The following is a 23,783-nucleotide window of genomic DNA, read 5'->3' as shown; positions in this document are numbered from 1 at the left end:
ATGGGTGCCCAGCAATGTGAATGTGTTCAATGGCACTGAGTGAACACTTAAAAATGGTCAATTTTATGTGTACTTTATCACTTCTTAAAATTGAAGAAAAAAAAAAAAAGGAAGGATTCAAAGTTCATGGCTATGCTTCTCTTAGAATCCATCCTCCGTGTCACAGTCGTCCACTCCTGGCGACCTGATGTGCCTGGGTCAGGGATGAGGCGCCTATGGTGGCAGCCACCTCTGTTAAGAGCCTGAGGAGGAACAGAGAGACGGGTACACTCACGGGGACCAGGAGGTGCCTCGTCCCCCAACCCTGGACCCCAACCCAGGAGAACTTGCTCTCCTGGAGGATGAGGAGAGCGGGTTGGAAGTGAGCAAGGGGAGAGGCCGCCCGCTGGCGGCAGACAGAGCTGCAGAACAGCCACACACGTCACCCGCCCACCGCACGCTGAAGAAAAGGAGAGAACGTGGACCGTGTTCCATTTTAGTCTGCAAAGCATGGCTTGACCTTTAGAGAAGGCTGTAGCAAGTTACCTCTCTCCAAAAATATTTTACGCAATCAATATTCTGGATGCCCCCGCCTTGTCCACTCCCCAACCCCTTGAAAAAACTTCCACAGTAAGATGCCAAAAAAATCAACTATTGTCGGAATTCAGCCCCACTGGATGGCGCGGGTAAGTCAACCAGCGGCTGCAATCCAACCCTGCCGCTCTCTTGGTTTCCGGTCAAGGGCAGCCCCCCACAACCGTCCTAGGACCTCGGTAGGACCTCTCTGAACTCCCCACAAGGAGCTCCATTTACTTGTTGGGCAGCAACAGCCAAAGGCATGATTAAGAGCCTCTGAAAAGCGCTAATGGCCCTTGCCTTTTGTGAGTTTTACAGCCTCGGAACAGGATGCTAAGGGGAAACACCAAGATAAAACAAAAGTGAATCTAAACGGAACACAACAGGGAAGACCGTCTATTCTTTGCACTTCTGGGCATGCGACTCTTACAATGAAAAGCAAAGACGAATATATCATGGGATCAAGAAAGGAGGAGAAGGACTAGCCTGGACTTTTAAAAATATCACAGAGTTTTCTAGAAAAGAGTACCTAGGAACACATATTGAGGGAAGAGTGATCCTTGGGGCACCTGGGTGGCTCAGTGGGTTAAGCATCTGCCTTCGGCTCAGGTCATGATCTCAGGGTCCTGGGATCGAGCCCCGCATCAGGCTCTCTCCTCAGCTGGGAGCCTGCTTCCCCGCCTCCCCACTGTCTGCCTCTCTGCTCACTTGTGATCTCTCTCAGTCAAATAGATAAATAAAATAAAATTAAAAAAATAGAGTGATCCTGAGAATCATGTAAATGATGGGAAAGAGCCTTGAAACTGAGTGGGCAGGAAGAGGGAAGGACCCTCCCAGCAAACAGAGAGCTGGAGAGGGCCTCACGAGGATTGCTCCCGGGACCTTTGGGGCCTCCCTTTCAGAACAACGGCATTGGTCTGGGGAGGACTAACCTGGGCAGGGTGGGGTACAGGACCTAAGTGACTAGCCAGGGGTAGACTCCTGTCCCCAGAGGTTCACTTCATGGAAGACAGCACATTGCATCGGTTTTCATGCATATTCTTGAAAGGCAGTAAGTTAAAATCATTAGCTAATTTGTTTTCTATCACAGTAAGAAAATTCGCTAAATATGTTCTCCCTTAGGCAGCAACTGTTTGAAAACTCTGGATAAGCCTGAGTGCCAGTTAACTAGAGACGAGATCAAGGAACTCACCAGTCATTCATATCCTACCCTTACACTCAGCACCCACCACCAACACCAGCAAGATTCTGAATGTTAGGCCATTTTAAATGGTTTCTATGTTGCTCATAGGACCCAAAGAAACAGGGAACAATAATGTCAGAATCAAAAATAGTGAAATGGGGAGCACAGAAATTCTAATTTCACAAACCCAACCAAGTTCTTTTTTTCCCAGAACCTGACATATTTGGGATCATGTAAAATCCCAGTAAGAGCCTATAGTTCTCAAAGAGAAGAGTCCACATGTTACTAGCATTCTAAACACTAACGTTTAGAAAGAGAAAATATTTTGACAATTCTATTCAATTTAGCTTTTCATTTTTTAGGCATAACAGCCATCCACACTGATCATGTATAACAGCAAAGAGGAGGAAGGCAAATAGCAGCCTGAGGCCACTAGTTACATCATGGACATAAAAGACAAAAACTATGTTCATTTTTTTTTAAAGATTTATTTTAGAAAGAGAGGGCAAGCACATGCAGACTCCACACTGAGCACGGAGCCCAACACAGGGCTCGATCCCATGACCCTGAGATGGTGACCTGAGCCGAAATCAAGAATTGGAGCCTTAACCAACTGTACCACCCAGGCGCCCTGATAAAAACTTTGTTTAAAAAAAATACCCCACTAGTTTTCAGAATTGAAAGATTTTTGAACATTAGGTCACAAAAGTAGCTTCTGTTTTAGTTAAATAATCAACCTGTGTTTTAAAATACATTTTGCCAGGGCTCCTGGGTGGCTCAGCGGGTTAAGGCCTCTGCCTTCAGCTCAGGTCATGATCCCAGGGTCCTGGGATCGAGCCCCGTATCAGGCACTCTGCTCAGCGGGGAGCCTGCTTTCCCTCCCACCCTGCCCCCCCGCCTCTCTGTCTACTTGTGATCTCTCTGTCTGTCAAATAAATAAAATTTAAAAAAAAAAAAGAAATACATTTTGCCAAAATCGAAAATGATGGATTTTTAGATGTTGGTATATCATGGGGCGCCTGGCTGGCTCAGTCAGTCAAGCGAGCCACTCCTGATCTTGGGGTTGTGAGTTTGAGGCCCATGTCAGGTGAAGGCTACTTCAGAACAAAATCTTTAAATATATATGAACAAGCATATGTCAGCATATTGTGATTTTTCAGATGCAATTTAGTGCAAAATTCATTAAGTGGAAAAATGATTCTCTGATTTTATAGTAAGGCTTTTCTTATTGAGAAAGGAGATCTCTAATTAAAAAACGAAGAAGGCTAGGTAACTATGGTTCGGGCAGACGGTAGCATTTCCGAGGGTATGCCCAGCAGGAATTGGCAGCATCGGGAGTCTGAGCCAAGTTCTATTATTAAAGTCACTGATTATAAGGCCGATTCCTCAGAGGAGAGAGCCAGCCCCTAACCGAAGGCAAAAGGTTCCTCTCCAAATACACTAACTTGGAGAAGACAGAGAATTCTGTAGGTCTTCGAGCTAAATTCACCTACCCTGAGTGAAAGTCCTCCCGGCTGTCAAACCTCAGGGTGGTCGATATGCCAGTGAGAAAAGAAAGGGTGGAAAATCACACACCCGGAGATGTAATGAGTCACGGGGAGTTCCCAGGAGTAAGGCTGCCAGGTGCCCGACCTGCGAACACCTCCCCAGGTCAGCACCATCCGACAGCAGAACTGCATGAGACTACTGCAGAAAGGGCTCCTGAGGTAGGACGGAAAGCACCACATACTTCTGGAAAGACGAAACTGAGAGCTGGGCCAGGGGTGAGCGCTAGGAGGGTCGGGGTTCGACCCGCATGGTTGGCTCTGCAGAGAACACCGCAGGCATCACTCAGGATTGGCATGAACGTGGGCAAGACTTTCCTTCCAAAGCGGGCCCTTCACATACCCACCCACCCTGCCCTCCCCGACTCCTGCTCCCCCAGATTCCCAGCCAAAGAAGAAGCAAGGAACCAGCCTGCTGGTTAACCAAAGATTCGATAAACCAAATCCATGATCCTTGAAACATTCAGGTAAGAACTTGATCAGAGAAGGCCATGGGAGTTTGAGACTTTCCTGCTCAGAGCGCAAGAATGCCGCCACACGGTCCCGCCTGCAGCTGAGTCTCCATCAGGCCTCAATGGCTCAAGATGCTTCCTCTTTCAGAGACATTAGTCACAGCGGCACTAACGTGTCACCACAAAAGATCGTGCTATTTTCCATGTAGATGGCAGTTAGTACGGACTTCTAAAATCTAGAAAATGAGACCCATGCTTTTAATGGCAGTCTTTAAAAATCCTATATAATAGAATTAACACTATTCGAAGAAAAAGGAGAGCAGTAATTTATTCCCATGTTTTAGAGGAAGAACAGAAACTTCAACAGTAAGATGGGGAGATACAAGAGCCCAGAGGCATCTCAGAGAGCGGACTGGAATTCCCGGGCTGGAGGAGGGCCGCAGGCAAACATCCCATGCTCAGCGGAGGAGAGAGGAAGCGCCCCCAGTTTGGACGGTTCTTCACCTGGTTCTTTGGTCCCCGTCTGAAACATTCCTCCAAACATGATGTGGCTGGTAACCACTCTGACTCAGTTCTTTTAATATAAATCATTCTAGGGACTGGCCCAAAGTGCTGGGAAGAGTTCATAAGACACAGGTCTTTGATCTTTGTGGCTTTGCCATGTATGTTTTTAAAATTTCTGGAATGCACCCAGGGAGGCAAACTGCTTGACAGAAAACACTATAAATATCCAAATAAATAAATACATACAAACATCTGGAACCCTGATTAAGCACTATAGTTTTCTTCTTTTGCTTTTTTCAAGGACAGGGAGGGGGGCGGGTAGAGGACAACCACCCCTGAACGGCATTTTTATTTTTATGGAAAAATGTCCTATTCTTTCCTCGTGATAAACCCCCTCTGACACGAAGACGATGTGTAGAAAGCCACCGTCTGTAAGTCTGGAGGAAAAGGCAGCTGCTGGTGTCCTGTAGTTACCTCCCCACAAAGACGCCACATAAAGGCCATTCTAGAACCAAGACATTACTGCAACTCACTTTTTAAATAACCCGTGGTCAAGGAGTATCTGTGATGTGGGAGTCATTAGTTCTACGACAAAAATAACTCTGGACGACAGGTTAACCTGTTCTGGAGCAAACTCCGCGCGCACAAGAACTGACCCTCAGTCATCACGCAAGTGTTTCCTGCTCACACATAGAGTGGAAAAAGTTAGTTTCTGCCTCTTTATGAGGCACAATGTACAGTAATTAACTGTGAGAAGACACGTTATACTCAACACAATCAAATTAAAACCCCCAAGAAATCAAACCGGCCACATACCCTGTGCTTCAAGTGTGAACCAGGACTCAGATAGTAACAAAAATGGCGGCATGTTAAAATACCTTCAAGAAAAATTCTGGGAGTATCTTGTCCTACGCCATCATGAGGTCCCCAGATGAGACAGAGCTTTGGCAAGCACAGAAAGGCAAGAAGGCATCTGACCAGGAGAAACACTTCTCATAGCTCTAGAAAGGGGGTAAAAAACTCCACACACGCTGCTTGATTCCACGCTGGCGTGGGGCTGCTGGGCCACGCCATCACTCCTGCCCACACTCACTGCACACCAGCCAGATGGGCCCGGGTCACCCCCAGCACCCCCGCCCCGTGTTCCCACATCTGGATGACTCCGACTCACTCTCTATACGGTTCCTCCAGAGACGCCACACACCGGCCCCTCCTCAAAGCTGCTCAGGCCTCCTCAGACACCTGCACAGTCCTCAGGACCCCCTTCTCTGCTCTGCCGCCCACAGCCATTCTAACATGGTGACTAACGCGGTGTCTACCAGAAGACACACAGGGTTTGGGGACGCTGTGCTCAACCTATGATTCAGGGCTCAGTAAGTGTTTCTCCACAGACGGACGGAAGGGTAAGCGCGTGTGCTCAGAAAGCCACCTCTTCCGTATTTGCCTTGTTGGGAAACGAGAGAGACTGGGACTGTGAGAACGGAGGCCAACACTGAGACAAGCAGGCACCGACCGTCCAGTGGAACGATAAAAGGGGCCACCAAGGGCCAGCTGTCCATAAACGATGGGGGTGGGGGGAAATAACCACTGGTCAAATTCAGAACAAGAAGGATGGTTCAAGCTTGTTCCTGTGGCAGCTGCAGCCCAGGAACTTGGCCCCGGCACAAAAGCATGAGGGCAACCTGTGTGTGGGGGTTGGGGGTGGTCAGGAATCCTTCCAGCTCCTGGAGCCCCCCACCAGGCCTGGCGGGGGGCAGTGAGGTCCATGAAACAACTCGCCCAGTCAGACAGTTCTAATGGGCCTCCACCTTGAGGCAGGCCCCATCTACAGAAACGGTCTATGCTCAACAGATAAAAGAATTCATCCGGTTCTGCATTCTAAATCCCTTCTTTGCAGCTTCCAGATATTTAACTGGCCAGCATCGTCCTGAATTGCATTTCCCCCTCACTTTATACCCACACAACTCCCCATCGTGGTAGCTGCTTGGGAGGAAAAGGTTTCTGCGCCGAGTGGCTGAGAGGTTAATCACCTCAATACCAACCCATGCTTCCCTAAGTGTCATGGCGCCCCCTGGTAAGAGGCTGGTAGCAAGCCAGAGGGAAAAGTTTTCATGGACTTCAGGCTGACCTCCTGGCCTCTACCACCCATTCTGATCTGTTCTGTGACCCGCCATCAGAATCAGATGCTGAGTGTTTCAACTATCCCCTCACCCCCACTTCTCCTGGCTCCACTCAAAATGCCCCACTTCCTCAGCCCTGCCTCAGGTTCTCCCTCCAAAGTGTCTCCTTAGCAGGACGTTAACTGCTAGAACTCTAACACACCATCGCTAGACCAGCACGCTCCCACCAGCCCGCTTCATGGACACACCCATTCCTTTCGATATTTCCCCAGCTATGGGGAGGGATGGTCTTTGTTCTCCAGGCTCCCTTGGAGGACAGACCCATCCATGGATCTTCCACAGCCTCTCGGTGAGAAGCACCACAGACCATCTAATGGTCTAATATAGACTGCCCATGGAATTTGCCTGGTGTATAAAACCCAATACGGAATTAAAATGTCTCTCCTGCACAGGTGAGCCAAATGAACAGCAAACCATTTCAGTAATCCAGGCTACCAAAGGCTGCACCAGGATGTTGGCCCCTAAGGACCAATATGCCTTTCTCTTTGTGGACAGTTTAAAAAGATGCATATCGAATAATGGCCTTTCACACATTGGTTAAACATCCAGGAACTAAGGAGAGTAGAAATTTCTATGTAAGGGGGAAAAGGCTGGATAGAAGTTTTGAAATCTCTAAGGAAATCATTTAACTTTGAAGAAAAAATCAGAAATTCTCTACGGGCAGGATCTGGTGTCTGCCCATTGTTCCTGGTAAAACTCAGCTAACACAATTGCAGAATATTCTCGGCCTGCCGTTTGTGGATTTCCAAGGCTAATTTCTGCATGCTACTTCTTCTCCCCTTTTCCCTCCAAATGCACATTCTGCCCACCATTCCCATCCCTCTCGGGTTACGTGTGCTATTGTAACCTACACGAACAAATATTCATCTCCTAAGAGCTATACTGCACAAGTTTTTCATGAATATTAGGGGAAAATCAGGCTTCCGCAGGACATCAAAGTCCTTTCAGACCATGACCTTACTGTGTTCCTTACCAGCATTCGAAACTTGCCTGCATTAAATAACACCTGTACAGGCTTGTAATGAAGAAAACTCACTGTAGGATCCCAGCCTCTTCGACAGGCACCCACTCCACAGGCCGCAGACAAAAAGGCAGGTGGCTCATCGCTGAAAGGTTTCCTTCGAGCTGAACAGATCCACTAGTCACAAATCTGAAATTGCTAGTATTTTCACCAGAAAGGAGGAAGAGAGCTTTAATTCACCAAGACGCTACAACGTGGAGGCAGCAGGTGGCTCAAGGCTGAATGGGTCGCGTCGTCAAACGGGTGAGAAGTCATCGAGACGGGAATGGAGGAGAGAGCCCAGTGGAGCAATTTTCTTTCCTCGGATCAAAACGCAGTATTCCTTACCCTCTGACTTTCCAGGTCAGTTTGCTTTTCACCTAGGTCTCTCACTTTGTCTCTCGAGCATTTTGTCTGGATCCGTTCTTTATCAGCCAGTCGCTTTTGCCTGGCATGTGTCCTCAAAACGCCACAACAGAAACAAGAAGATTCAAAAGTCGAAGAATGCCAGACGCCTCCAGAAATGCAAAATGAAGACAGAACACAGGATACCATGACTATAAAGCCCCATATTACCATCTCTCCTGACGAAAGTGCCTATTTATACAGGGTGCTGATGGGGGGGGGGGTTCTAATGACATTTTCGATAACCAAACCTTAATATGTTTGAGCCAGTATTTGAAAAGAACCTTACAGGCAGGGGCGGGAGTAAAGAGACCACAACCTTGTGTTACTTGAACCCAAGCAAGGTGAAGCTGGTCCAGTCGGTCCAGGGAGCCAGCCTCGCCCACAACAGCAAATGGCATGCTTTTATGCAGGAAACCCATTCCCGCATTTCTGAGTTTTTTTTAAAGACTATCGAAACATAAAGGACACTGGAAACGGGTTCTCCCAGGAGGAGAGGAAATAGTGATGCATCGACATTATACACCCAAGTTGACAGCAACGATAAAAATCCAAAAGATGGATAAAATTAGGATTAGATCCTGTCCTTACATTATTTGTAATAAAGCGAATGAGCACCCTAAAAGTACCTCACTATAAAACACTGAACTTGTGATGTGGTAAGATTTCCTAGACACTATTTTCCTGCAAATTTCCAAGTATCACTTAACTTCTGTGGAGAACAACTAAGAAAGCAAAACTCTACGTTACTGAGAAAGATTTAAGACAGAGGCAGCAAGACACGATGAAGAATTTTGTCTTTCCCATTACCATGATTTGTGAATGGAGGAGCGTAAGTATCTAAAAAGCGATCTGCAGGGCGCCTGGGTGGCTCAGTGGGTTAAGCCTCGGCCTTCAGCTCAGGTCGTGATCTCAGGATCCTGGGATTGAGCCCCGCATCGGGCTCTCTGCTCAGCAGGGAGCCTGCTTCCCCCTCTCTCTCTCCCTGCCTGCCTCTCTGCATACTTGGGGTCCCTGTCTGTCAAATAAATAAATAAATAAATAAATAAAAAGCGATCTGCATACCAAAGCCTGAATGAATCAATAAAATGTATCCGTAAGTAGGATTCACAGGGGCTCATACATCTGGGGCTCCAGGCTGTTAACCTAAGTTCTAAGCCCATGACAAGTGTGGTACTGCACCACAAAGCTTAGCAGGACTGTTTGTCTGAAAATATCCAACAGGAGAATTTACCCAGTCTTCTATTACACCCCACACCCCCATGCTTCTTTTTATCTATAGGACCACTGGATGGGATTCCTACAATATTGAAGACATTTTGCTCTGGTTCTCCCTGTAGGAAACTTCCCAGAACTCCAATCTATCCACTCCATGAACCAAGACCTCCAACCATATTATTCCCCCATTCAAAGTCAAGATGAGCCCTACTAAACACTGAACTGCATTTCCAACACAGCCTACGTAAAGGTACTTCTGTCTTCGTGCAAATGACTACACACATTTTGGAATGGTTAGCAGTCTTCTAATATGATGGGATTTAAGAACTACTACTCTTTCTCTCTGAGTCCTTTTTAAGTTATTTTAAAAAGCTCATACCAAGTGCTGTGTTGTTTTCATTCCCCTTTGAGGACCCGAAGGGCAAGGAAGGGCCTACTACAATCCCATGATCCCAAGTTGTGTCTTATAAAACCAAATACTATAAATGTCAGAGCTAACATTTTCCTAAAACATGATCAGGTATAAAATTAGAAAAATGTGAAGGTTGTGACAGAAATGAAGCAGACTTCGTAGAAATATCTGCAGTCCCATTTCATTACAGCCTTATTCTCAACAAAGTATACAAACAACCTAAGTGTTCCTCAACGGATGAATGTATGATGATGTCTCTCTCTCTCTCTCTCTCTCTCTCTCTCAAACACACACACACACACACACACACACACAAACACTACCCACCCTACTACTACTCAGAACAAAAGGAAATCCTGCATTTGCAACCACAGGCACGGACCTTGAGGACATCCTGCTAAGTGAGATAAGCCAGACAGAGAAAGACAAACACTGTGTGACATCTCTTAGATGTGGAATCTGAAAACACTGAACTCATACAAGCAGGGAGTAAAATGGTACGTGGGTGTGGGGGGCTCGGGGGTGGGGCATGATCTAAGCATTCACACTTGTAAGTCCTAGAGACCTAATACACAGGACGGTGATTACAGACAACAAAAGGGTATTATAAACAGTAAACCTGCTCAAAGACTAGACCTTAATTGTTCATGACACAAGAATAATCATGTGACATAATAGCGGGGTTGGCTAACACCACAACACCAATCATACTGCAATATAAATATATCGACTAGATATACGCTGTATGCCTTAAACTCAGGCAGTGTTGTATGCCAGACAGGTCACGAAAACAAACAAACAAACAAACAAAACCATCATAAAGTCATGACAAGGTACTAGTTGAAAGTCTCTAAAAAATGCAGGGCCATGAGAAGGGGTTAAAGTGATCATCTGGTTTTCAGAAACAGTAACTTTCCAAACATCCACCCCCACTTCCCCCATCTTGGGACTAATTCACTTTCAAATGCTAAATCCCCCTGAAAATGGATAAAAGCAAGAAAGAGCATATAAAAGCTGAATCAACAGAATGAGGAAGGTAAAGACCGCAAATTTTGAAGTATTTCTTACTCTCATATTTATAACTCAAATTAGAATTTATACACACACACACACACACACACACACACACCCCGACTACAAATACAACGATTGCATACACCTCATAACATGTGTATTACGTGCTGGACTGTCCAGGACACGCAAATTTTCTGAAATTTTAAAAATATTTCCAATCAGCTTGATGTCCACAACCATTTCACAGGAACTAATATGCAAGACAATTTCACCTTGACCTGGAGAGCTACCATTATTGTGTAAAATATTATAATGCATAGGGAATGGATGACTCGGCTTCAGAAAATGCCCACGGAGAATTCAGAACACAGTCTCTGGTTCTCTTATGCAAAATTCCCAGCACACTGTGTATGGAGATGTTTAATAAATATTTAGTTATAATCTGTATGCAGATTATAATCTGTGGGCTGATTAATGATTTGGAGCAATCACCTGCTTAATTTTCAATTACAGGCATCGGAACTCTCCAGTTCCCACATAATAACCAATGAGGACAATAACAATAGGAGTGAACAAGGAGGCGAGGATGATCACGCATCTGCTACGTACAAGCTCTAGAGGCTGAAGAGAGTGCGGACTTCTCGTTGCCTTGTTGCTTCTGAAGATGAAACGAGACAATGGAAGTGACGGGATTTTGAGAGGCTGAAACTGTCACATAAATTTACGATGTTGCTATAAAATGCCAACACATAGGGAAGCGTTCCAGAGGTAGCCTACTTCGGGCTGATCCTCAATTTGATAAGCCACGGGGTAATAAACACCAACACATGACACCTCTTCCATGGGAAGAAGGCTCATAAAAACCCTCTGAGTCTTGACAACCCTGTTGTGGTTTTCCATGCCCTCAGACTGTTTCTAAGTGACTTCTGCAAGACCACAGAACCACGGGCTTTCGGAGTCGAGGGCCCTCTCAGACATTATGAGGCTGAATAAAGATGAAGACTCAGAAGTAGTTAGGCGCTCACTGCCTAACCACTAACAGAGCTACCTACAGACAGGTGTTCAACCGGTTAACTCTTCTATCTTCACTTGGGTCTCTGCACCCAAAACCATGCATCTCTTCATATGCCTCAATGTTATTAAATTCAGCCAGTAAATCACGGCATTTAAATGGCCAGTTGATTAATGCTAATTGGACAGTATATATAGAAGAGCTGTATGTGTTCTGCGGGCTTATGATTCCTTTAAATGTTTTAAAAATATAATCTACAGTTCATAAGAACGACCCCGGAATCTCATTTTCTTCCCCAGCTGCTTTAACCATATTGTGTGCAAGAAGTTTTGAAGTATCAGAACGTCCATCTGATAGAAATGCAGAAGGACTGCCTGGAATTAACTGGAGTGAACAAACCACAAAATGTCTCGAAAAACATCCCATGAATAAAATGTGAAGGCTTGACAATCTAAAACTGCCTTAGGTCAACTTTAACTTTCACTTGTGAAATTTGTCATTTTTCATGCTTTTTGAAAAAGGTGAATACATACAAGTTCTACATTTGGCCCATTAGAGCATTTTCAAAAATAGTAAGTTCCTGCTATTCCCAAGAAGTATACGCACTTCCCTGGAAAGATTCCCATGTTCCATTTAAATAGAACTTATTTTATAAATTTCAAACTGTCTTTCCTTAATTATACAATAGACTTCTGTAATAAACTTCAGCCATATCATTTTTAAACAAAAAGTAAACCAGATGTTTGGTACTTATATGCAAAATTGAGCTCTCATTGTGAAACCAAATTAAATTAAAATGAACTCTGGAATGAAGCTAAGCCCCCAGTGAAAAACAACAAACACAAAACCACAAAAAAAAAAAAAAATGTTGTTGTTTTATGGCTTGTTAGTTTTGGTCATTTACCTGTTTTTCCTTGGATCTGAGAAAACACACACCCCATTCCCCATCCCCACTGTTTTGTCAAAATTAGCAGATGCATTTGGATTTTGTTTAAAAAAAAAAAAAAGGAAAAAAAAAAAAGCCACCTCTAAAATGTCAACATGTCAAACAGTCAAAAGTTAATCAATGTCAACTATATGGTAGGCATTGTTTCCAATGCTTTACATATATTAAATCTCTCAATTCTCACATTAAAAAGTTTGTGTCTACCACTTTCCCATCCCCACTGTATAGACAGAGTTGAAGCAGAAAGAGGTGAAGTCAGGCAGCCAAGGTTTGTTGGTGGCAGAACTAAGATTCACATTCAGGGAGGCTGCCTCCAAAGTCTTTACCACGGAGCCCAAATTATACTCTGGCTCAAAACCACTATTGGGAAAGACAAGAGAACTGTTCAAATGGGTGTCATTAAAAATGAAAGGTCACTCTATTTGCTGGTTGATTTTCAAATGTTAAGTTTCACATCTCTTTAATAGAATCTAACAATATGAACCTTATTCTGGTGTGACGCTCTAACTAAAAAGCAGTCTCTCTCTCTCTCTCTCTCTCTCTCTCACACACACACACACACACACACACACACACGCCACCCCAACCTTCGCCAATGCTACTTAAGATAACTGTGCTTCGGTCAAAAGGACCTTGATGTAGGGACATAAGAATTCAGGGAAGAGAAAAGATGGGCTATTTAAAAAAAAAAAAAAAAAAAAAAAAAAAACCCATGTTTATTCAAATGTAGAGGATACTCATTCTGCCACCTAAAATGTCACACCCTCATCTGATCCAGGGAAGATTTAGTTAACGTTGATAGAGTAAGAACAAAAAGACAAGACAGCATGCCTTGTGTGAAAGAAGACGCGAGTGGTCAGAACATTTGGCATCAAGGATTAAAGCTTCTTCATTCAATTTTTAGAATTTCCTAATGTATGATGAATCTCTTCACCTGGGCTAAAGACTTAACAATTCGTTAATAAACAGCAGCTTATCTGATGGTACGATAAATCACTGTCTGGATGGCACAGGTGTTGCCTTTTAAAAGTACTCTGGCTATTTTTGTCAACAACTATTTATTTAATCTTGAAGTCAAGGAAGAAGAACAATTTTCTAGTAACACTGATTACTCATCATCTTGAAATGTGCATTTATTTTCCTTTCCTATACGGGACTAAGTCAAGATCGACGTTTAGAAGTTAGCACCGTAACAAATACTTCTGTCCACGGCAGAGCTTACAGGTGGAACTCCTTCAACTACATTTGACTCCTGTTCGTTTTTATGCTAAGACGGAGAAGAGAGAGAAGATTAATATCAGCATGAGATATAATTTCAAGCTACTTCTGCCATTTTATTCTCCAAAAAGCTAAAATAATGAATTTATAGGTCCCCCAAAGGAAATAAATTTAATAAGCCCCGGCCATTCTGACACTAACAGAAAGAGGAAAAATTCTACAAGAAATGACTATATACAAAAACGCAACCACTTCCTTCTTCATCTACTTTTAAATATTTAATGGTAACAAAAAAAGTTAATCCATGATTCTTACATCTCAAAGCACCGCTGTGATCTAGACATATGGAATTATATGTGTGAGAATATATATGTAAGGACAAATCCACAAACACTGCAAGATCTGTTTGCATACTTCATGCATAACAAAATGCAGTGCTCACTACATCGTACGCCTGAAACAAACATTAACACTGTGTGCAAACCACACCGGAATTAATATATTTTTTTTAAATTCTAATGTTTTTCTTCCCACTCTCGAAATTTCTATACTTTCTGACTATATGCCTCAAACTGAGTTAAGAATACTTCCAGAAACCGACACTTAAAATTTAGAGACAAATCAAAATCATTAACCAGTTACTGATTTCAACAACCTAAAAATCAGGGACATAAGCTGAAAATCAACCAGAGCAGACACACTGGTTTCTACTGATGTATTAACAACGCCTGGCTCTAGAGTATTCTTTCTACCAACAGCCGACCTGGAGGCAGGATGCTCCCACCACGAGAGCACGACTGTATTTGGAATAACGTCTGGATAAAGATTTTTAAACACATAACAAGTCTAAAATAGACTTTCCAGGTGTTCAAGAGGTTGAAACATTTCCCCATGTGATACAATCTATTAAAATGCAAATGCAAAAAAGAAATGAAAGGAAAATATTTCCAGAACAGAGAACTTGATTTTCTGATAGCTTTCCACTTAACCACAGTGTTTTAATAAACTTCCATTCAAAGTGTTCTTTGAAGCCTGTTGCCTTTTTTTTCTAGATATTAAAGCGTTTCCACCTAAAGGAGGGGGAAATTTCTGAAAGGTTGATCCTGGTTACTAAGAATGAAAAGAACAGTGGGCAGATCATGGATGATTTCATGACAATATTGTCAGGGAGAAAGCTGCCATTGCTTATGCTCTATCCTCTGGCAAAGCAACTGTAACACACTTTTGGGGTGCCTGGGTGTCTCAGTCTCTTTACTGTCTGCCTTCGGCTCAGGTCATGATCCCAGGTTCCTAGTCTGCCTTTCCCTCTCCCTCTGCTTCTGCCCCTGCTTGTTCTCTCTCTCTCTGTAAAATAAAGATTAAAAAAAAAAAAAAAAAGCATCAGTAAGCCCGTTCTAAAAGCCCAGGAGAAGTGTGTATGGATACTTATTCAAGGCTAACTTGCTTCTTTCTCATGCACTTTTCAGAGATGAGCTCTAAGCATCCAGATGGTTCCTGATGGGTCAGGAGAACACTGGAGTAGCATCAAAAGTCTGGTTAAAAGCCAGGCGGGGTTTGCTATAAGCTTAGAGGTTATTATCTTAAGTCAATCACTTACTTTTGTTTCCTAAATTCCTCTCTCTCTCTCTCTCTCCAACTGGTGTCATTTTCATTTTGAAACAATTGGTCTTGAAGTTCCAGGAAAACAGTTTTTGGAAATTTTATGAACTCAAGGCCAACGACTTAGGTAATTGATTATGAAAAAGAAATATACCACAGGGCCAGGTGTATAAGTGTGTCTTGTGTGTACATGTGAATCAAGATTATCTGGCCTACAAGTGTATTCAGTCTTGGAATCAATATCTTCCCTACATGGAATCATCAAATACTGACACTGGATAGCTCTTTAGGTTGGGGGAGGGCGGCGGGGAGTTGGTTGTTTTAGAAATAATCCGCTGTCTGCAAATATTTAAGTTTGCAAATGCCTTTAAAAATAGGGACTTTTTGTTCTGATGCTTGGGACCACAACTGACAACCAGGAGAGGACCAGGAAATGCTTGAGGAGTGAAAAACACCTCCCTCTTTTCACCTGTGAAACCCGAGGCAGAAAAGTGATGGGCACAGCTACCCCAAAGCTACGTTTCAACAGAATGGGGTCTTCACCACATCAAAACCTGCATCTCAACTCCCTACTCATAGTTCAAAATGTCTACTGAGGTTTTAAGATGCATGAAGTAAAACGAACAGGTACCAAATATTGAAGCGCCAACATCTGTCTTGAGTGCACAACCAAACCCCCAGGAAATGCATTAGGCGTTTGGCAATTTTGTTTCCTGGACTGGTAGATAATAGGAGAAACTGGCACCTTTGTACGGTGCCTTCCATGAACCACACAACAAACCATGTATATGTTTTCTCCTCATGCCATCACATACCAGAAACACGGTCCACCATAAATAATCTATTACAAATTCTACTTTGGAAAATAAATAGGGAAGTGTTCAATTTAATGTCAACACTGAGTGTAAAGACAAAAAGGCTCTAATTCTATTTCGACACTCTATAGTTGCATTGTTCTCAAAGGGCGTGACACAGGAAGATGCAAATTCACTCCTGAAACCATCCCTTCTTTCCCGCCTTCTTCTATCCAGCCAACAAATACTAATCGGCTACAAAGTGTCCAATCCTGGGTTCAGAGGCTTTTGCAATAACATAATAGATGGGCTCTATGAGGACTGTGGCCCCAAGGCTAAGAGAAGAGACAGGCAGTCAACATGTAATTACCTAAATTACGATTTAACCATAATTGGGACAAGTACTATAAAGATGTGATTTAAAACAACCAAATTTTAAAACTTTATGTTAAATATAATGTCACAGGTTCGTTGCTGTAAACATCTGGGTTTTTTTTTTTTTCCCATTTTCTTCACGTCAAAATAAATGATAATGTTTAAAGGAAGGGGGCGGGGCGCCTGGGTGGCTCAATGGGTGGTTAAAGCCTCCACCTTCGGCTCTGGTCATGATCCCAGGGTCCTGGGATCAAGCCCCGCATGGGGCTCTCTGCTCAGCAGGGAGCCTGCTCCCCCCACCCCACCCTGGCCTGCCTCTCTGCCTTCTTGTGATCTCTGTCTGTCAAATAAATAAATAAAATCTTTAAAAAATAAATAAATAAAAATTAAAAAATAAAGGAAAGGGGCCAGGGAGGAAATGATGAGAAGATGAAGATTTCCGTTATAAAATGAAAATCAAAGTTCAGGAGAGCTACGAAGTCAAACTGTGGACAGGGACAACTGACCGTAGACCAAAACCATATAGAATTTCAATCCCACAAATTTCCATCCACTCTCACCACATGTCAGAGCACGGTGCTTTTATATATATTTATCGATATTTATTTGGGTTGAAACTGGCCCAGAAATACTACTCCAGATTCTCTTGAAATGGTTGCACAAAAGTGATAAACTATGTCATAAAGATACTTGGATGCGTTTTCTGTCACAAAGAACTACAAAGTTGAAGTAATCATCGGCCTATGATTTGGGGGGGATATTTGAATGACTTTAAATCACACACCCCAGAGGGTAATGCCAGAGCACTAAGCACACTAACACGAGAAACTTGGATACACTAGTGAAGTCCTGAGTACCAGAATCCGCCTAGCTCCGAGCTGGCTCAACACTGAGGCGACACAAATACTCAACTAATGAAAACAGGGGAGTCTGGGGAGTCTTACGATCACAGCTACAAATATTAGAGTGAAGTGAAGAACTTCTATATTATGATACATATGTCACTTAATGGGGACTCTCCTGGGAAATACAAGTAAAATGACATACTTAACACATTCCTGAGATATTACGGGATTCCCACTTTGAACAAGGCACAGGCTTCCCAAATCTTATCTTTCTTCCATTTTATTGGACAACCGCAAACAGTGCTTTCTCTGTTGCTAAGCTGTCTAAGCTGTCAGTATTTCCATGTACGATGATTGTGGAGGGGGAAAAAAAAAAAAAACCAGGACTAAAGAGTACATTCTAATAGATTAAAAATACATATCAAAATGGTGCAATATTTACCAGCTCTGGACAAGAGCTATAATAATCATCTTTACAGAGATTACTGACAAAATAACAATAGTAATCAAATATATGTAACTATGTAACTATTTAAACCCCTAACAAAGGCTTTTATGATACTATTAGCAGTAAACAAGCAACTCCCATAAAATATGACTTAATATCACCCTGATAAAGAGTTTAAGTACATATAACCATTGTTATGTGAAAAAACATTATTTTTAATATGTGATAAGCCGACAGGATTTAATTACCACACCTACTTCAAAACTATTAGCTGTTTCATTCAAACCTGAAAAAACAATATTTATACGGCTATTGAGAATCATTATGATTGATGCAATCTTTTGTGTCATTCCCTTTAGAGTCACTTGCATTTGTTATTATTAACAAGGAAAAAAAGAAAAGGGAAATGTGTGTTTCTGTTTTGCAACAAAGCTTTTCAGATGATGACTAACTTCTTCCTTTGAACACGAAAAGCCTCTTTAACTAATGTACATATAAATATGTTCTTTACAATGTGCACCAAGCAAGGAAGGGGGGGGCGGGGGCAAGCCTGTAGGACTTAAGCCAGAATTAAAAGCAACCTAGGCAAGATGAGTACAAGAAAGCTGTCAGGATAGACGTTATTCTTACTCTCAATTTCTTCCAGCTCATCTGCTCTCAAGGAAGAAAAACCATAGTTTCTTTTAACCATATCCACAACAGATCTCACTTGAAAGGAAACACAGCCAGTGATCTGGCATGAATGGGCACATTACCAATTTTCCGGCATCACTACTGAATATTTATGTCGGTGACGAATGATGACACCGGTGAAATATTTTAACACGAAGCCTTGCCTTGTAAATCGTCTCAATGCTGTGTCAAAACAACACCTACCATAAATCAGAGGTTTTAGGACCAGTATTTCTTGTTCTAACATGCTACCTGCTCAGCAGAATCACTTGTGTGAACAGGCATAGATTAATGTGTGCTAAGCACAGCCATCTTCCCTCCTAACTTATAGAGCTATAATTTAACAGGCCTATTATCGTCAAGGTAATTTTGACAGTGCTGAAATATTATACTTGTTAAAAATATGCATTTAGCACTAACTCCAGTGGCCATTTGAACGGAATAAACAGAGAGGTATCCCTACAATTATCTTGCTTCTCCGCTGATGACTCTTTTTCGAGCAAGGCAGCACAATGTTGACAACTGATTTTATAAAGACTCCGGCAAGACAGTTCTTCTGATAGGACAAGAACCTCGCCACACGGCTCTCAGGTCACTTTTCACTTCTCCTCGAGTTATTTAGTAGCAGCTTGTAGTGGATGCTAAAGTGGCCCTTTCCAGGTTCAAAAAACAGAACAATGGGGCGCCTGGGTGGCTCAGTGGCTTAAGCCTCTGCCTTCAGCTCAGGTCATGATCTCAGGGTTCTGGGATCAAGTCCCGCATCGGGCTCTCTGCTCAGCAGAGAGCCTGCTTCCTCCTCTCTCTCTCTCTCTCTCTCTCTGCCTATTTGTGATCTCTCTCTGTCAAATAAATAAACAAAATCTTAAAAAGAAAAGAAAAGAAACAGAAAACTGGTTCAACCCTCCACCACTCACCTCCCCCCAACGCTCAACTCCTACCCATGCATACCCCCAAATTCAGGATAGCTCAGATTTGTGAAGGCATCTCCAGAGGCTCACTTCCGACTCAAATTAGAAATCTTAATCCTTTGGGTAATTCTAGACTTTGGATTAGGAGGAGACACAAATAGGTCTCTCACAGTTCACGTTCCATACGTTTCCTGGGCACAAGCACCTTCCACGAGGAGAATTAAAGTGAGAGAAGAAGAAATTACTCTATGTTTTTTTTCCTTTTATACTACTTTAGCCCTGACTTAATCTGTAAGGGGAGGGGATATATGTGTGTGCTCTTCTTAGGCTGGACACCTAAAGAAGAGAACTCACACGCCACTGTAGAAAAATCGGTCCTGTGACACGAACGCGCTGGCCACAAACCAATGTTAACTTTTTACTTCCCCGAGAGAATAAACAAACATCAACATTACTGACATCGGCGGCTCCCTTTCTTAAAGCCAAATTAACAAACGGGATGCAAACAAACAAATATTTATCTGGAATCCATTACGGTTGCTGCACTCAGCCAAGTAATGTCGCCGTTTCCAGGCATGAAGAAACAGGACAACTCTCCATCTCGTCTCCAAAATGAAGGGTGAAATTCTAGAGACTGGATAAGAATAGGACATCTCTACGGACTCTGCTGGCATGGAAGGAAACTGAAGAAACTGGTCCTAGTTCTCCCTAAACTCATGTCATACGAGCCACCATAGTCTTACCCTTAGGAATTAAAATATATCCAGTCAAGATGTCAGCGGCTGCCTATTCCAGTTACGAGGCAAGAAGGTGTCAGTTAAGAAATCCAAGCGACCTTGTTGGAAATGCCGGATATTCTGGGACAACTCTGTAATTCACCCATCAAGAGTTCAATGTCTCAAACATAAGGACCCACAACAATGGCTTTAAAATTCTGTATCAACAGTACAAAATACAGATTCAAGCTATAAAAAATGGAATTTCTAAGCTTTAAATTTAAAAAGATAAAAATCAAATAAGATAAAATAAAATATAAAATAAAACAGGTTTTTGCAATAAGGTGCCCAGATTATATCCCCGAAATACCGTAGATCATGCTGCCCTCTTGTGCCAGACATAAAAAATAAAACAAACTCAGGCCATCCAAGGAAAACATGGTTTACACTGCATACAGGAATTCTCTCTTGATTTCTGAATGATCCTCCTTTTGACCTGGGATTTGTGTTACCTGTGTCTTAGATCTGACAGAACGGAGATGGCAGAAGGCAGATGTTGATCAGGGAAGAGACAGGTGCAGCCCACAGCACGGGGACACAGATCACATCCACAAAGCCACACCTCAACTCCAGGTGCAAGCAGAAAGTGCTGGAAATGCTGGGACGGCTGAGAACGTGCGGCTCTTTCACATACACACATGATAGCATTACCAAAACCCACAGAGGAGGGAACGGTAAAAAATAGAGGAAGGAAGGGAAAAAAGAAGAAAATTGGCTTCTGCCCTTCTGAGAAGACACACTAGCTGACTCAAATTTTCCCTAACCAAGATCGACTGGCTTATGAAAAATCAGTGGGTAATAAGATAGCGCATTATAGAAGCAAATAAGGTATATAAACTTCATGCGACCACAAATAGGTTCAAAATGGAGAGAAACCGGTTGTGGAGGTTGGAGAGATGGAACCTTGTCAAAAATTAGTGCTCTGAAGTGGTAAGTTCGAAGGATCTCCCACTGATGAACAAGATGGGAGAGACAATGAGACGGGAGACAGCACATCTCGGGTGGGAGCACCCGTGAACAAAGGGAAAAAGACATTTCCACAATCCGGATCAGGGTCACTGAGAGTATTCCAGAACAGGTGGAACTGAAAGTGACCCTGGAAGGGAACTCTAGCAGGACACCTGCAAATCCAGGTGAGGCTACGGTGCCGGCAGCCCCTGTCACCACCCCCAGTCTCCCTGGCTGAAAACTACCCCTGGGGGAAAGTCCTTCCTATACCTTCTCTTTTCCGAACTCCAGGACACTCTCAAGACCATGAGCTCATAGGAGACGGACTGACTTCTTCCTGAGAGGGTGCTCTGAATGACAAAGTACTGAGAAGAGAACGAGGTGCTTCCCGATCTCTCCATGCTGCTCAAGAGGACACTCTGTAACTCGGGGGTGGGGGGGCCCATGACATCACACAAGCACTTGTATCCATTTCACGTGGATACTTAAGGGAACTTAACAATTGAGCCCGGCCGCCCCTCAACTCTAGAGGGGAATTGTTTTTTAATATATCCCGGCCGCCCCTCAACTCTAGAGGGGAATTGTTTTTTAATATTATATAACCATTAAAGCACATACCATCAATGATGTCTACTACGAACCATAATTCAAGCCTTTGGCTTGTTCTTCCCCTTCGATTAAAAACTACAAAAATTTTAACCCAATGGTAAAGTCTACCACTTAAGATATTTTTAATTAAAAAAAATTTTTTTTTACTCTACCACCAAAAAGAATAAATAATTCAGGGCCCCTTAACGTTCCGGGCCAACAAGGCCTATCTCTGGAGTCTTTCCTTGGGCTTCTGTTTTCTCGAAGGAATGAGGACCAGCTAACAGATATGGGGCGGGGGAGGGGGGGGCAAGGTTAAGAGTAGTGTGCCGCTCTAAGATGAGCGACCCTGAAGATGGAGCCTTGGTCCCAAATCCTTGAATAATATATAAATCAGCATGAGGAAAAGCCTGCAGGTCTTGAACGGGAAGAGCCCGGTTAACCGTGGCCATGAGCATTCAGAGGTTGTGATAACAGAGATGCAGCCCCACTTAACGCTCCAAACTTTATGACTGTAGCTCTCAAAGTAACTGGCAAAGTACAGCGGCTTCCTGGCATCAGATTCCTAAGTCCCCGTCTGACAGCAGCCGCAACAAGACCACACACTCGTGTGGGCCTCTGCGGGTCATGGTGTCTGTGCTCTGCAAGGGGCCCAGGCTAAACAAACATGCGGAATGAACCGCACAGAATGCTTTCCTGAAACAGTCTTATTTAACCCTCATGACAGCCTCGTGAAGCACGAAGGGCAGCTCAGAAATTGCAATCCACCACGTCGTCACCGTAGCTAAGATCCCTCTCCGAGCTGCGTGAATGATCTGCTTTATTCCCACAATATTTTTTTTTTTAAGATTTTATTTATTTGTAAGACAGAAAGAGTGCACACACACGAGCAGGGGGAGCAGCAGGCAGAGGGAGAAGCAGGCTCCCCACCGCGCAGGGAGCCCGACGCGGGACTCGATCCCAGGACCCCAGGATCAAGACCTGAGCCGAAGGCAGGTGCTTAACTGACTGAGCCACCCAGGCGTCCCTTAGTCCCACGGTATCTTGCTAAGGGAGTGTAAGTACACAGCATCCCCATTTCACAGGTAAGACCACCGAGGCACAGAGAAATTAAGTAACTAGCACGTGAGGATTAACAGAACCACAACCAGCTCTTACAGTTAGTGGCTGGCACCAAGTCTGAACCCAAGAAGCTGGATCCACAGTCCACAATGTTCACTACAACCTTCCGCCTTGAGATTCGCCCGCCCAGCAGCATCGACACGCTTCAGCCGGGTCACACAGCTACTGAACAGCCAGCCCACCTCCCTGCCTGGGAGGTCCCCCGCAGAAACAAAGCCACGCTGGGCCTGAACACAGGGAACACGTGTGGAGGGACTGACTCTTCACAGGAAGCCAGGTCAGGGGGCTGCCCTCGGAAGCAAGACAAGTCAAGGGCCTCGGGCTGGAGGCGTCAACCACTAAGGCACTTCCGGGTGCGCTCATGTCAAGGACCTTACTGCCGCCGATCTATGTGCAAAGTGAACACTCATTTGTTTTCCACAAACACTGTGGAACAGAAGCTTCTAGGCCCCCCATAGTCAGATTTTGTCTGGTAGGAGGCAAACCGTCAGTGGAGCTTTTTGTAGAAAAGGAATCAACACACAGAGCCATTTCTTCCAAGCCTCTCCTCCGTTTCCAGATGATGAAATGTGGCCAGACACTGTGTCAACAAGGCAGATTGACTGAGGAACTTGGGTGTCTGACTTACCTATTGGGTTTCTATCAAAGAACAACACCGGAGCTCTCAGAATGGACTCGAACATTTTGTTGTGCAGAGTTTGCGAAGAATGAACGAGGACGTAGAACACCAAAAGAGATCTCGCTATGCCGAAAAGGACAGTAGCCACCGTTAAACCTGAAAGAAAGAAACATCGCTCAGAGAACATCTCCTTTCTTCGGCGATGCCAAAGCACGTCCGGCAGTTTAGAAAGATATTGAGTATTTTATTCCATAAAACACCATGGATTCTGTAAGAGTTCGATGCATTTGTAAGATACATTTGTGAAGAACATAATTTTTCTCTCTCATTAAAGAGAAACTATATGTAAGAAAAAAAAATCAGGTGTAAACCACAATTTCATGCTAGGCTTTCCTAATTCAATTACAAGTTCTGTTAAGAACTCAGAAGAAAGAGAGAGAATTATA

At 43.6% G+C, this 23,783-nt stretch overlaps 1 protein-coding gene across 1 annotated transcript in view; it reads right to left on the bottom strand.

Annotated features, from left to right (window-relative positions):
• ABCC4 (ATP binding cassette subfamily C member 4) overlaps window positions 1-23,783 on the bottom strand; it is a 244,285-nt gene that overhangs the window by 105,973 nt on the left and 114,529 nt on the right. Inside the window, exon 19 of the mRNA XM_032864151.1 lies at window positions 23,347-23,493. Within this exon, the coding sequence (XP_032720042.1) occupies window positions 23,347-23,493 (147 nt within the window). The remainder of the gene's footprint in view (window positions 1-23,346; window positions 23,494-23,783) is intronic.

This window comes from Lontra canadensis, unplaced genomic scaffold (genome assembly GCF_010015895.1).
Source record: "Lontra canadensis isolate GAN:19392208 unplaced genomic scaffold, GSC_riverotter_1.0 scaffold26, whole genome shotgun sequence".
Lineage (NCBI taxonomy): Eukaryota > Metazoa > Chordata > Mammalia > Carnivora > Mustelidae > Lontra > Lontra canadensis.
The sequence above is the reverse complement of the archived record's forward strand: the minus strand, read 5'-3'. Positions and strand labels throughout refer to the sequence as shown.